General features: G+C 31.3%; 1 protein-coding gene across 16 annotated transcripts; it reads right to left on the bottom strand.

The window, feature by feature from the left end:
* Positions 1–5,187: 5,187 nt before the first annotated feature.
* On the bottom strand, positions 5,188–10,700 carry LOC110652148 (uncharacterized). 16 transcript variants are annotated; one of them, XR_009151434.1, is made up of 5 exons: positions 9,974–10,552; positions 9,701–9,825; positions 9,252–9,351; positions 6,093–6,230; positions 5,188–5,568 (listed from the first exon to the last, which is right to left on the bottom strand). XR_009151434.1 is itself a non-coding variant. In XM_058153999.1 (4 exons), the coding sequence occupies exons 2-4, from the start codon at positions 10,007–10,009 to the stop codon at positions 6,142–6,144; spliced, it is 225 nt and encodes a 74-aa protein (XP_058009982.1). In that variant the 5' UTR covers positions 10,010–10,119; positions 10,631–10,700; the 3' UTR covers positions 5,577–6,141. The 16 variants fall into 16 exon arrangements, 5 of the variants coding, with proteins under 5 accessions (XP_058009982.1, XP_058009983.1, XP_021663366.1 ...); XR_009151435.1 differs by lacking the exon at positions 6,093–6,230 and having other exon boundaries at positions 9,974–10,119; positions 10,271–10,549; XR_009151433.1 differs by lacking the exon at positions 6,093–6,230 and having other exon boundaries at positions 9,683–9,825; positions 9,974–10,549.
* Between the last annotated feature and the right edge of the window lie 5,249 nt (positions 10,701–15,949).

Below are 15,949 nucleotides of genomic sequence, written 5' to 3'. Positions count from 1 at the left end.
TCAAAACCCATAATTAACACAATAATTTCACAATGTATAACTAAATAAATTTTTTATGAGAAAATGATAAATTAAGGTTTATTGTGCACAAACCTGATGTGAGTCGCCTCTAGGCCTTGACTCAGTTTGCCCTATCCTTTTCCAGGTCTTTTTCAGCTGAAACACGCAATTTATAGTGTTTCAGTATCTTATCTCACAATAAATCCAATAATTAATTCATAAATACTTAATTCTAGCCCAAATATGCTTAAACTAACGTTTTTGAAAATTTTCATTTCGGAGTTACTATTCACGATACTATTCAAGTTAAAATATTGACTTTCTTATGCTTAATAGGTATGGGAAATCCAATTATACCCACATACCACATTTTGGTCACCTAACTTGTTGGTTTTAATCATTTTCTCAAAACTTAAGTCTTTTAGGCAAAATTATAAATTTTCAGTTTTGGTGTCTTATTTTGTACTGTTCCATTGGTCATGTTGCTGTTAGAATTTGGCTAAGTTTTCTTCAAGAAATTGTTCCTTATTGTCTTAACTTTATTTCTCTTTTTGAATCACTCCATTTGGAGTTTTGTAGCTAAAGTTATAGCCATTTGAATCATGGCTGCCGGATTGGCCTAACCCAGATTTTCTGGGCAAATTCTAGGTTCTGGCAGTTTTAGGTTACCAAATTTGAGTGGCTAAATGACTTGGTTAAGGTCATAATTTGAGTTTGTGTTCTTCATAAAAGTTTTAGGTCTATATCTCAGCTTTTCACTGGTAAAATTTCAAGTCATTTGGACCTGCCTAACCCAAGATATGGCCTACTGTTCATTTGGTCATTTTTGTATAGGTCAGAACACCCATTTTCGGATTTGGTCAATTTGTTCACTATACTATGGTCACTTTTTGGGCATGATTCCTAAATAAAAAATGTGTCATTTTGTGTCTAGTTTCATTCCCAATTGGCCTCACACCAATTGGGTTAGTAAATTTTTAGTTTTGGTCCCTGAAAGGACCTTGGTCCTGCTGCCTGTAGAATGCCTATAACCAATCTGAATTTAAACTCAATTCCAACACTTCCTACACACCACAATTGGTCACATATGACCATTTTTCAGCTCAAACAAGGTCAAACACACCATTTGACCATTTCTTCAAATTTTGTCTCTCAAATCCTAGGTCCAAAACCTTAACTCACTAATTTTGTTACATTTTATTCATTCAAAGTATATAAACATAATCACTCAACTCATTCAAGCTCCCATCCACCTTTAATTTTACTAAAACACCATAAACTCCACTATTCCCGTGGCTGCCAAATTTCCCATAAGTCCATACATGAATAAATTTCCAAGTTTCTTTACATAATTTCATCAATTTCAATTTATTTCATGCATCTAACTCATAAAAATAGAAAGAATTTGAAGGAAAATCACTAACCTTTACTTTGAATTCCAAATCTTCAAATCTCTCCACTTTCCTTCCCAATTCCTTCTTCAATCTTCTTTTCTAGGTCTACTTAAGAGTTTATGGTGGAGAAATTAAAACAATTTTGGATTAGTTTTAGGGTTTCAAAAGCTCAAAGAGAGCTTTAATGGAAGAAAGGAAAAGAAAAATGAGAGAGAGGAGTGAGGATGAAGAAGGGACGGCAAAATGAAATGGAAGATGACAAAAATTTCTCTTTTTAATTTTAATTGGTTACTTTACAAGTAATTATCCAAATTTTTCAAATTTAAAATTATAGTTTTATTAGGTCATGCATTATGTCATGCATGATGATGTCATCAATTGTTTTAACTTTCATTTTTTTTATGCATTTTTAATCTAACTTAATCCACAATTATCCAATGAAAATTTCAAATTTTTAGTTATTAAATTTATTGCATCATGCATGAATCATGATGTAATAAACCTTTTCACTTTTTTTCAACTTTTTCTTTCCCCCTTTTTTTTTTCTTTTTCATTTATTTTTCTTTGGTTCTTTTAATTTAATTTCCGACTCAGAAATTTTCTTTTCTTCGATTTTATTTGACAGTTAGGTTAGGAGTAATTTCGATTATGAAGCTACGTAGAAAAATGTCCCTTAGGCAAATCCCACATCGGCAAAGTACGGAAATGGTCTTGGGTTCAAAAAGTAATGATATATAAGATAGGAGAACTAATTACTAGAGGCGCCTTTTGGTGGAATGGCCTCGAGAGTTTGAAGAACTTCAAGGTTAAGCGTGCTCGCTTGAGAGAAATCCTAGAATGGGTGACCTCCTGGGAAGTTCTCCATTCCACCTATGGAACAAAACCGTGAGGCTTATGGCCAAAGCGGACAATTAATCTAGTGGTGGGAGCCCGATCGTTACATGGTTGATTTTTTCAAATTCACAGAAAAATTTTAAAAATACAAATATTTTTCAAAAAATTAGTAATAAAAATTAAAAACCATTATGTTATAGTAGTCAAATTTTAATGGTTTCTACAAAAAATAATAACAAAAAAAAGTTTACAATAAATCAATAGCAGGAAGTCTATAGAGTAGCCATGTTGGTCTGATCATGTAAAACTTTTAATTAATTTTCATCAATTTTTAATTATATGTCTAGGATCTAAAAAATTAAATATATATTTATAAAATTTTAGTAATTAATCAACAATTCATTACCCTCTATTAATTTATATTATTTGTTGTTTTCTTTAATGAAATATTAAAATTTCATTAATCATAATGCTATTAAGATTTTAAATTTTATATAGAAAAAGATTTTAACATATGCATCAAATAATTAAAATGAAAAGAAATTAATGATATTTTAATAAGAATCCTCCTTTAATTTTTTTTTAATTATTAGCAGAATCTTAGAAAACTTCATTAATTAAACAATTTATTTAATTAAAAATATGATTATATTAATTTTTATAAGGATCTCTATCTAATTTAAATCTCTTACATAAAAGTTGGATGCATTTGATTTGCATATTGAAATTGCAAACAGTATTAGAATTAGAATCAAGCAAAATTGAAAATAAAATAATAAATTTTTATTTATATTTGATTCATAGTGAAATTAGAGTCATATTACTTTTTAAGGCATTTGATTTATATATATAAATTATAGAATCCAAATTAAATTTATTTTGTACTCAATGAAAATTAATTTAAAATTATATTTTTATATTTTTACTTTTTAATTTTAATTATTACAAAAGAATATAAAAATAACATTTTTTTATATTTTTAGTTTGAATTAATTATAATTATAATTTTTTAATTTTATTTAATTATAAGCAAAAATAAAAATAATATATTTTATCCTTTTAATTTAAACAATTAAAGTTAGTTATATTCAAAACTTTATTTTAATCGATCATATGAAAATATAAAAATTATATTTTTACTGTTTTCATTCTAATTGTATATAATTAATGATAATTATAAATTTTAATTTTAATTATTTATATGAAAATATAAAAATAATATTTTATATTTTAATTATTGTTACAATTATATTTATAATTTTTAATTAATTATCTGAAATATAAAAATATTTTAATTATTGTAATTGTAATTGTAATTCTAATTTTTTATTTTTATTTTTAATTAATTATTTAAAATATAAAAATACTGTTTTTATATTTTTATTTTAATTAAAATACAAAAATATAAAAATTAAAATAGAGTAAGATTGAATATTTAGCGTTTAATAAGATAACTATTCTCATTTTTATGTTTTGATTCTAAATTGATAAGAAAAATGATGATTCTCTTAATTATAAAAATCGAATGCCTAATTTGTGGGAAAAAAAAAATAATAATAATTCTTAAATACCCACAAAAGAAATCATTCCTATTTATTTTCATTCCTAGATGATATTTTGATCAACTAAACGAGGTCTTTCTATCCCTAGCACCCCTCCAAGCAATCTGATAAAAAGCGCTAATATCTAGCTGGAAACAACCTCGCATGATCTTGTTCTAATCCCATCCATCTTCATTCCAATACTGAGCCATGACGGTGAAGTGACATGCTTTGGAAGGGTAAATTTTAATAACTATCAATCAATTTAGATGATTATAATATTATAATTTTTAAACTTTAAAATATTAAAACCCCTTAAATTTTTAAATTTTACACAGTAAAATTCCTCTAACTTTCAATTACTGAATTTTCAGTTGAAAACTGATGTGAACAGTTTCCACATGGCTCTTAGTCAATATTTCTCTCTCATCTCTTATTCAAATTGTAAAATTATTCTCTCTGTACCTGAAAAATTATTCTATTTACAGTGAGAAAAATAATTCAATATACACATAACTTGAGAGAGAAAAGAGAAATATTGATTAAGCTCCACGTTAGAACTGTTCAGGTCAGCGTCTAATTGAAAAATCAACAATTAGAGGTTATAGGGATTTTACTGTGCAAAATTTGAAAATTGAAAGGATTTTATATTACATTTGTAAGTTGAAGGATGAGATTCTAACACATAAAGCTTTTTTTTTTTACAAAAATTTAAATATTTTCTCAATTATAATGTCTTCTCATAAAGCCAAAATCAATTATTATATACTTAGATCCAAACAATGTAAACGAAATTGATTTTTTTTTCTTTATTTTTCTATTTAATTTTTCTTTATTTTCCTTACGGATCTGAGCAAAGGGTTGATTCGAGGTTCTATCACCAACCCACTGGTGACTAATTGACATAATTTAAATTTTTACATTAACAGGGATGTCATAATTCAAGGGCAAAAATGTCATTTCATATTCATTTAATAGCTAAAATAATAGCTCTCTTAATAAAAAGACTAGACAGGAGACCAAATCAAATTAAAAAATGTTATAATTTGTGAATTATTACTCAATTTCGAGACTTCTCTTAACTCCTTATCCTTTAAAGATAATAAACATCAATCAAATTATCTATATCCCTTGATATAGTACATCCCGAAAATCCAAATAAGTGGTTAAGAGGATCAAATCCCCTAGATTTGGAGAAATTATTAGGTGCACATACACCTTCTCTCACAATCATATGGGACCCACTTTCTATATAATAGGAAGAACCCACTTTCTGTGAGAGAGGGTGCACTAATTTTTAGTGCACCAGATGCACCTAATAATTAGCCATAGATTTGACCCAAGCATAAGATGTTCAGATTCATCATTCGATTAGTCCGAAGACAACGGTGTCAAGGTAGAAGAACTAAAACCGAATATAAGAAGGTTGAAAGAGATATTTTGAGAATCTAGTTCAATAATTTAGTTGAGTTCGGAACCTTAGAGATCGAACAAAAGCTATTAAAAAAAGGCTAGATTACCACCGAGAATATCACTGATACGGTATATTGCGTTTCTGTAATATACAGTTGGCACCCCATAAAAGGACTCCTAATGCCTACTAAGATACGCAATTCATTCTATTTTTCCTATTAAGCTATTATTCATCATTCTCGAACACTGGCTGACTTGAGCGTCGAATTTGCTGCCTTTAAGTCACCAACCTCATATCTCTCTTTGTATACAGGCTATTCGAGATCCATTCCGTCAATTTGCCAACCCAAGATTCATAGGTAGCATCATCCCTAGAAACTGTAGACCTGTGAAATTGGAAATTGAATTCATTCTCATTTGATCCAACCTCACCTTTTTCCCAATACATGCAGATGTGTGCTTATAGTAAAGAAGTAATCCAGAATATGAGCACAGGTAAAACTGGAAACACAAGATATTAAAACCATCTTCAAGTATTGGAAACAAAGAAACTAAATATTAACAACAAGATAATGGTTTCATTTGGTATTGTTGTTTGAACTGTTTTCTACTCTTTCTCCCTCTACATATATAATAATAATAATAACAATAAAGTTTTTAAGTTGAATTTAGCATCTATTAATTATAAGAACTCCAAACCAACTAAATAGTTTTTTTTTTTAAATGCATTTTCAACATTTAAAATGGTGTTTTCCTAAAAAGCAGGTCGAAAAAACAATTCCAAACAAGATAACTGCTGCATCACAACTCTCCTCCACTACACACTACATGTAGAGAAAATTCATCAAAATGCAATTCTCTGCCTAGACCTCATTGATGACCCAGATAATTAACTGAATTCCCCACCTACCTGCATAAAACTAGTTCAGAACTCATCCTTCAATCAGCATTGGCCTGAACTATAATATGCTCAACCAAGAACAGTGTGCCCTTGACCCCTTGTCTTCCACATCTGCATCTGCTCCATGTCTTATAAGGTGAGAGCAACCTATCGATTAAACACAAGCCAATATGGTCATGTGGTTCACTATTTTCATAGCAACAGTGTACATGCATTTTTATATGTAGTTTATTGGCCTGTTCAAGAAAAACAATGATTATAAACGTTTAGCAAAATCTCCTCTTACAAGTCAAGCTACTCTCGATCATTTCCATAATCTACCCCCTTTATATTTCTACCCGTTAGGAAAATGCAAGAATTTCAGACACGTGAACTGTAATTAAAACTATCCCTTAGTGTAATAAGAAATTTTAGAATACAACCGTTGTATGTATAAAGATTTCGTTATAGCTATTAATCATAGTGGATCCCATCATAATCAACTATCAAAATTTCTCCATTGTACATACAATGATTGTATATAATAATTTTTTCAGTGTAACAAGCTCGCATCAATATTTGTTTTTTTTTTTTTTTTTTTTTTTTTTGGAGGGGGGAAGAGGAGGTCCACACTCTGTTATTTTCTTATGTGGTGGGTCCAGGTGCAAGGCAATATGGATTGGACAGGTTTTTATGTAATCGCCATTTAATGCTAAAGAATTGTTAAGTGGGTACCCATGGTAGGGGGGGCAAAATTGTCATCATATATCCCAACTCTTCTCTACAACAATCTAACCATAAAATATATAAAATTATGTATGTGAGGGGAAAAAAAATTAAATATTGTAGAATAGACAAAAAGACTTAATATTTTATTTTGCTAATTGACCTTAAGACCTAATGAAATCCATTTCGCATATAAATTCCTAAACCTATTAATCCGAATAAAATTATGTTCAGTCCAATTACCTATATTTATCATATCCAAGACTAGAATGGTAAAACCAAACTCCATATGCTGTCTAAAAAGAAAAACCCAATAAATCTCCTCTCCTTAGCAACTATACAATTTCTCTCTCAGTTCCTATTCACAGCAATGTTATTAAGGCGAAAGGCGACACTAAAGCAACAAAGTACCATATAGCTTTAGGTGAGAGGTGAGAGGCGAGGTGCCATAGCCTAAATTGCCTAAATTTCATACACACACACACACACTCACACACCTCAATCTAACATATCACAATACCCATTTAATAAAAAGCATATCACAATTGACAGTTACCAATTACCCATGCTACAAGTCTCCAATTAATAGGACCTAAACCATTTCAAAATTAACTATAAGGATCTAAATAATTTAGCCTAAACCGAGACTCCAAGAGTACTTGATATTTTCATTTAGCCTAAACAATTAGGGGGAATTAAAAAAAAAATTGTCATGATATTAGCCTAAATAAAAATCATATTACAAATTCACAATACTCATATAATAAAATGCATATCACAATACCCATATTCCAAAAAATATACAACAAACATATCTAACAAAACAATTAAAATAAAAAAAAAAAAATTGTTGTGCTGCCTGGTTTAAAAATAGCGTGCAGAATATAAGGAAGCACAACAAAATAGAAAAAGAGAGGAGAGAATAGAAAAAAAAAGTAAAAAGATGAAAAAAGGGAAAACACAGTGTGAGAGAGAGGTGTTGTGTTGACTGTTGAGGGAAGAATAGAATGGAAAAAGAGGAGAAGAGAGGAAAGAAGAAGAAGATGAGAGAGAGAGGAAGTATGAGACATAGCTTAGGATTGAGAGAGGAGGGAGTTGCTGTGAAAGAGAGGAAGCAGCGTATTCTCTTTTGGGCGTGACAAAAGAAGAGCCTCCTTAGGGTTTTTTTTTTAAAAAATTTTTATTCCATAAAAAACAATTAAAATAAAAAAGTAGACGTTAATTGCAAGAGGCGTCGCCTCCCTCGCCTCACGCACATCACCTCTTCCTCCTAGGCACTCGCCTCTTGAAAGCAAGGCAAGGCAGTGCGAAGTGAGGCGCTAGAGGGTCGCCTTGCCTTGCCTTGCCTCGCCTCGCCTCGCTTCGCCTTGCTTTGCCCCTTTTCTCACTTTTAACAACACTGATTCACAGCATTGTTGGGACAAGTGTGCCTAATGTTGCTCCCAACCTCAGTTTCCCATTTTCAATCATATTAATCATATTCTTATAGATGAAGATTTTGCTACCTATCTCTTTATTTAAAAAAAAAAAAAATACTTGAATGACCTAAGTGCACCTGGATTTGGCATGATTTGCAGTGGTTACTTCTTTAAAAAAATGGAATTCAAAATGATATCACCAATAATTGGATAGGGAAGGGTTTTGGATGAAATTGAATTTATTTTTCACTAGGCGTTAACATTTTCCTTTTTGTATAGATTCTTATTTAATGCATTTTTTATTGATACATTCAATCTAATCTCCTGACATAGCCAGTTACACAATCACGCTCAAAACACATGACAAATGACTAGTAATTTAAAATGGAGGCAGAACCATTCTTATCTCTAGGAAGGATAATGTTAAGTGGAGGCTCAGAAAGGCTAAAACTAATATCAAATATGGATTAACTGAAGTTTATTCTACCTAAGTTAATTTCCTTCACCATCACTTCTTAATTACAAAGTTTACAATTTACTACAATCTAATGAGAAACAAATCAGTAATACAATGAAGACACAGCAGACACAAAATATACCCAACAAAGCCTAATCTAAATTATGGAAGCCAAAAGGATATACACAAATCACATAATGGTGAGAGGTAAAATTCACTCAAGGGCCATGGGTGGTTGCCCAACCAAAAAATGAATCCCAAGTAATTTTTAGCAAATTTAACTCTTTGTTTTCAGCAAATGACAGCAATCATTAGAGAAGTCTGACAAGTTCTATCAATAGCATCAATCTCAGCTCCTTTCTCAATTAAAAATTCACACAACTCTGACTTCCCTGTACTAACTGCAGGATGCAATGGGGTATAACCAACCTGAACGTAAGTTTCATAATGAATGTAATTTAACTGTATATTTAAAAAAGAGAAAACAAGTTTCTGAGCTGACTTGTCAGCAATATAACAAATGCAAATACGATTCAGATTGAAAACAAAGCTACTAATATAAGATAAAGCAAAGTTGTGAGAAGTTACAAGCTTTGTCCTTCAGATTAATCTTCTTGAACCATCCCTCGCTGGAAGCATAGTGAAGGGTAGTGCGACCACCATCATTTTCTTGAATTAAAATCAGCTCCTATAAGAACATTTCAAAGATTAGATTAAAGGAAAAAATCAGGGAACATAAACCCATCTTGCATTATCCTAAATTTCAACAACAAAAGAATGGCAAAATGTATAGACATTAATTGCAAAAAGCATTTACGCCCCAAATGCAAAGAAACACATGATCTTGTCTATCAAATCAGAGTGTGATCTTTACAGCAGTTTGCATAATTTAAATTACAGAAGAAGCATTCTTATATAATGGAACAATCAGAGATGGCTCCTCTTTTAAACAATCACTCAAAATAGCTATATATTTAACTAGAAAATCCAGATTAAAATGTTTAACGGCCACCATTTACCAGCAATAAATTCTTTACCTCCACTTAACAGAATCTCTACAATTTTTAGATTCCCAAAACTGGCTGCAGAATGAAGTGGTGCCCAACCTGCCTCATCCTTGTTGTTTATTGAACTTTTCAATTCATCCACATCTGATAGTATTCTAATTCCATTAAAACAAGCACATTCAAACTCAAATTCACGAAAACCAAATTTAAAAAAAAATTAAAAAAAAATTGCAAAATTTTCGCCCAAATAAATAAAGGGGAGATTTGAACAATCAGATTCAGGGTTAAACGAGTGATAAATACCCAAAGAGGCAGCGACGCGAAGGAGGGAGCGGCCATCGTCGTTTTGGAGAGAGAGAGCTTTTGAGAGGTGTTCCGATGAAAGGGCTTTGCCGGCTGAATGCATATTATTCATACAGATTCAGATTTGATTCCCATTCTATAATCTTCTGCTAAAAAAAAAAATCTCCAACACAATTAATTCTCACTGTAATAATATTTGAAAATTTCAAAATCACATAAAAATAATAATTTAAATATATTAAATTTAATTTAAAATAACATTTAATATATTTTAATTTTAAACTAGTTTAATATTACATCATACTCCATTTTCCTAGCGAGGAATATATATATATATATATAAAAAGAAATGTTGACTATGCAAATCGGACTCTGATGAGGATCATAGGTGAATTTCTGATATTTGACGTGATGTCACGCAACGGGTGCTCCAAAGGGGTGACCTGAGAACACAAGTGCATTGCTAATTAGGTAGCCAAAACACCTGTGTTCTCAGTGCCATCCCTCTGGAGTATACCATCTGTTGTATGAAATGGTTGTCTCCTCAACGATGAAGTTAGCTAACAAGGATAGCTCTTTTATAGGAATAATAATAATAATAATAATAATTAATAAAAAAAAAAACACCATGTAATCATGTGGACATCATAGTGATACCCCTTGAATGTTGTCATCTTTACCACATTCAGAGCGAAGCCGTTGAAGGACCTAGGAGGGCCATGGCCCCACAATTCTGAAAAAAAAATATTAGCATGTTAAAGGCTATAAGAATAGCATGTTTGGCATTTAGATTGCTTTTTTATTATTTTTTCTTTTTTCTGAATGAGTCCTCGTTAAAATTAAGAGTGTCATGTTTGGTTCTAGATGATCGAATAAAATAGACTTATTAATATATTTAACTTTGTATTTCTATTATTTTAATATAAAATAGACTTATTAATATATTTAACTTTGTATCTCTATTATTTTAATATAATTTTTAACTTATAAGATAAAACATAATCAAAAGTAAAGTCTTCAGTAAACATAGTATGTAAATTGCCCAGCCTTAAACCTTCTTATCAATGGAATAATTATATAGTATCACAATTATGCAAGGAAGTCAAGAGGCTACCACAACCATTTTTTTTTTTCCTCTTTAGATTCTGAGGTTTTTGCCGTTTAATCTGTTGTCCTGCATGGCTCGCTCTTGCCCCTATGGGTAGGGGAGAGTCGCATTCTTTATCGTTTGTGGGTTCTTCCTCACCACTTCCAATAGGGTGTACATAATTGTTTTTTTATTATTGGATGTGTCGACCCATTTTCTGGACCGGATCGGCACTAAAATGTCACACGTTACCCCTTTGTAAGGCATAACATGATCCCGTAGTATACTTAATGAATTACCGAACTTTACCTACCAATAACCTATTAAATACACTACAAAGTATTTTAAAATAATTTTCTTACTTTTTGAAGGTGGCGAGCACTTTTGTTAGGAATTAAAAACTTTTATTTGAAATTAAACCACATATCAAATTTTCAATCAATTTAAAGTTTTCGCAAATTTTATAAAAATTTTGGCAGAGTGCAGTCTATAATTGGAAAAAACTAATTCTTCAAAACCTGTGAAAATACTCCTAATAATTTCATTTCTCAAACCCAACCGCTAATATATTCTCAAATCAATACAATTCAACCAAATTTCAATTCAAAATTCATAACTCACAAATTTTTCAATATAATTTGAAAAACTCATAAATATTGCATTAAATTAAATTTATATACACAAATCTTAATTTACAAAGGAAAATAAAAAATAATATTATTACAAACTTTAATGTACAACTGCTCATCTAACTACTTAGATACATATAAACAAAAGATTATTTACATGAAGTCAAATTTACAAGGGTATAGATAAATACCCGTACAAAATTTTCAAACTATGCTCTCCTATTTCTGTAGCAGCTCACTCTGCTGCTATGTCTTTTTCCCTATCTTCGACAGTAAAATAAAGCTATCGCTTAGTATGTCACGACCCAAAATTCTGAACCGTGACCGGCGCATAATTTAAGTATTCTTAAATCATGCAAGCCTTATCAGAATATCTTGAATAAATATATTGTTACTTACTAATCCCAAAAATAGACAAAATCCAAATAAACAAAATACTGAATAAACATCATAAATATCCTATAGGTAAACTGCGGAGTCTCTACAGATTTCAATAAAAACTTAAACTGTTCAATAAACTAAACTAATTATTAGCCCGAGAAAACATGAATTCGGGTATACCATGAAAACAAATCAAAGTTGTCCCTCTCCAGAGAATGGACTGAATATTTGGATCAGCTACAAAATTCCACTAATCTGAAACAGATAACAGACAGAGAAAACGTGGTTTGAGCTAGATGCTCAGTGAATGATAATTATAGCACACAACGAAATAAAAACAGGCAGACGCTTGATTAATTTTACAATAAATTTTCTATTCAATAAAATCATGCTCATGCTGTCAAAATCATTAATAAAATAACTTCATAAAACATATATATAAAAGAAAATTCATTCAATAAAAATTTTAAAGTACAGTGCACCAGGGTGATGATACCCCACATCACCAAAGGCCAGATGGTAAGCGCTACGGATATCGATACCTTCCTCCTCCTTCACGGATATCAATGCATATGATACTAATGCAAACCAAAAGCGCAATGATGCATGACTTGACAATGCAACCTAATACCGTGATAGTCCACACGCGGCGGGGCGGATAACGAGCGAATCGGGCACGGTACCAATTCAAAATAGAAAATCAATTTGTACAAATCAATCAAAATCAATAAAAAAATTTCAGAATAACTAATAGTGCAATTCTAATAGTGTATTTCAATAGTTTCAGAGAGTCAATAAAATCAAATCAATCTCAAATTAATTCAGTAACACATCGGTAAATTTTATACTCAAATATCAATCACTATAAATACATTAAAGGCCTATTCCCGGAATCCTAATGGGTCTAATGCAGAGATAGTTGACAAAAATCAATTATTTAATCAAAATCGAAATAAAATTCAATAATAAAATAAAACTCTAGAAAATCATATATAAAATCATTGTTAAAATATTGATTTGAAATTTCATTTAATAACAAACTTAATGCTAAGAAATTTTAAAAGGGACAAAAACGGTGTCATGTACTATAATTACCACTCACCTAGAACCTCCAAAATAATAGCTAGATTCAATAAAAGAGAAACAATTTCAGCTGACAGAATGAATATTTGAATCCCCTACATATCCAAAATATAAAAGAAATATTAAATAATAATAAAATAAAATAATATATATATATATATATAAACCTTGGACGGACGTGGACGAACATACAAAGGTTTATATATGTATATAATCTAAATTGAAGGTTACTTATCTCACAGTAATCATGATCAACCCAATTCAATACCAATGGTCAAAGAAAAAAAATAAATTTCTAGAGTAGTTGTAACAAATCGAGGAAAGAAAATAAAATTAAATTCACCCATTATTGAATAAAGAATGAGAATTTTTATTTTAAAAACATAATCAAAGGTGATGAATTGAGAAATAAAAATTTAAGAATTATCTGCGCACATCAGATTATTTTATATATATATGTATAACAATAAATAAAAGATTATGAAAATACCTGTTGAGAGTATTTGGTAGAAAAATGAGGTAACGACCATGTTTTGAGAGCCAAGTTTAGCAGAAGAGACGATTAGGGTATATATATATATTTCAAGAGTTCTATTAGGTGTAGAATGGGATAAGAGTTATTATTGAACTGTGTTGTTCAGATTGCAGATATATATTTAATTTCAAAAATAATATATATATCTAAAAATAAATAAGCAGACCATCCAATAAAAAATATATATTTTTTTATAAATATATTAAATTATTGTTAGCTAATTAAAATAAAATAATAATAAATAATAATTGTATATGGGTTTTCACATACTTCCCCCCTTAAAAAAAAATTCGGTCCCCGAATTTGAATAGACAAAATTCTAACCTGAAGAATCAAATAAGTGAGGATATTTGGCTCGCATTTCAGATTCTGCCTCCCATGTGGCCTCACTACTTGAGTGATTATGCCACAAGACTTTGATCAAAGCCACTTCCTTAGACCGAAGTTCCCTAATTTGTCGATCTAAAATCTTTACTGGCTCCTCATATGACATATCATCCCTAAATTGCATGGTTTGAGGTTGTAAAACATGAGATGGATCTGGTACATACTTCTTAAGCATAGAAATATGGAAAACTGGATGTACATGTGCAAAACCAGGTGGAAGGGCTAAACGGTAAGCAACTGCTCTAATTCTCTCCAAAATTTCAAATGGACCAACAAAATGAGGGCTAAGCTTCCCTTTCTTCCCAAACCTCATGATTCCTTTCATAGGGGAAACTCTCAGAAATACATGATCACCAATCATAAATTCCACATCTTTACGCTTAGGGTCAACATAACTTCTTTGTCGACTTTGAGCAGTCAAAAGTCGATCACGAATTAGTTGAACCTTCTCTGAAGTTAATTATATCAACTCTGGTCTAGTAAGCCTTTTTTTTCTCCAACTTCATCCCAACAAACCAGTGACCTACACTTTCGACCATATAATGCCTCATATGGAGCCATCTCTATACTTGTCTGATAATTGTTATTATAAGCAAACTCCACTAAAGGCAAATAATGATCCCAACAGCCACCAAAATCCATAACGCATGCACGAAGCATGTCCTCTAATGTCTGTATGGTCCTTTCATTTGTCCATCCGTGCGAGGGTGAAAGCGATACTAAAGTATACTCGTGTTCCTAAAGCTTCTTGGAATTTCTTCCAAAATCGAGAAGTAAACTGAGTACCACGATCAGAGACAATGGAAACTGGAACTCCATGAAGACTAACAATCTTGTTTATATACAACTGTGCAAGTTTAGCAAAGTCATATGTAGTCTTCACAGGAAGGAAATGAGCAGATTTTGTCAATCTGTCCACTATCACCCAGATTGCATTGTAACCATCTCGTGTACTAGGTAAACCCACAACAAAGTCCATGGCAATATGCTCCCACTTCCACTCGGGAATAGGCAATGGCTGAAGTAACCCAGATGGTCTTTGATGTTCTGCCTTAACCTGCTAACAAGTCAAACATTTAGCAATAAAGTCTGCAACATCCCTCTTCATGCCACCCCACCAATAATGCTCCCTTAAATCACGATACATCTTAGTTGAACCTGTTGTACTGTGTAAGCAGAATGGTGTGCCTCCTCCATGATTTCTCTTCTCAACTCATCAACATTGGGGACACAAAGTCTAGTGCCATAACGAAGAACTCCATCATCATTCAACATGAATCCTTGAGCTTGGTCTTGATGAATATTATCTATAATCTCACACAGCTGAGAATCCCTCTTTTGAGCAGCCTTAATTTGATCAATCAAGATAGGCCTAACTTGAAAATGTGCTCAGAGTGATCCAGCTATGATTTCAAACTCTACTCCCTGATCTAGCAACTCATGTAATTCACCAATCAAAGGCCTCATCTTGGTAGATATATGGGCTAAACTACCAGAAGACTTCCTGCTTAGAGCATTAGCCACCACATTAGCCTTTCTAGGGTGATACTGTATGGTGCAATCATAATCCTTCAGCAATTCTATCCATCTTCTTTGCCTAAGATTAAGATCACGTTGGTCAAAGATGTATTTGAGACTTTTGTGGTCAGTGAAGATTTCACAAGTCTCACCATACAGATAGTGCCTCCAGATTTTCAAAGCAAAAATTACTGCAGCCATTTCCAAATCATGAGTTGGATAATTCTGCTCGTGCCTTTTCGACTGACGAGAAGCATATGCAATAACCCGTCCACGTTGCATCAAAACACATCCAAAACCAATCCTAGAAGCATCACAATATACTATATAACCCCCTGATCCGGATGGAAGGGCTA

This window comes from Hevea brasiliensis, chromosome 9, assembly GCF_030052815.1.
Source record: "Hevea brasiliensis isolate MT/VB/25A 57/8 chromosome 9, ASM3005281v1, whole genome shotgun sequence".
NCBI classification, from domain to species: Eukaryota; Viridiplantae; Streptophyta; class Magnoliopsida; order Malpighiales; family Euphorbiaceae; genus Hevea; species Hevea brasiliensis.
This window is presented reverse-complemented; position numbering and strand designations above follow the sequence as displayed.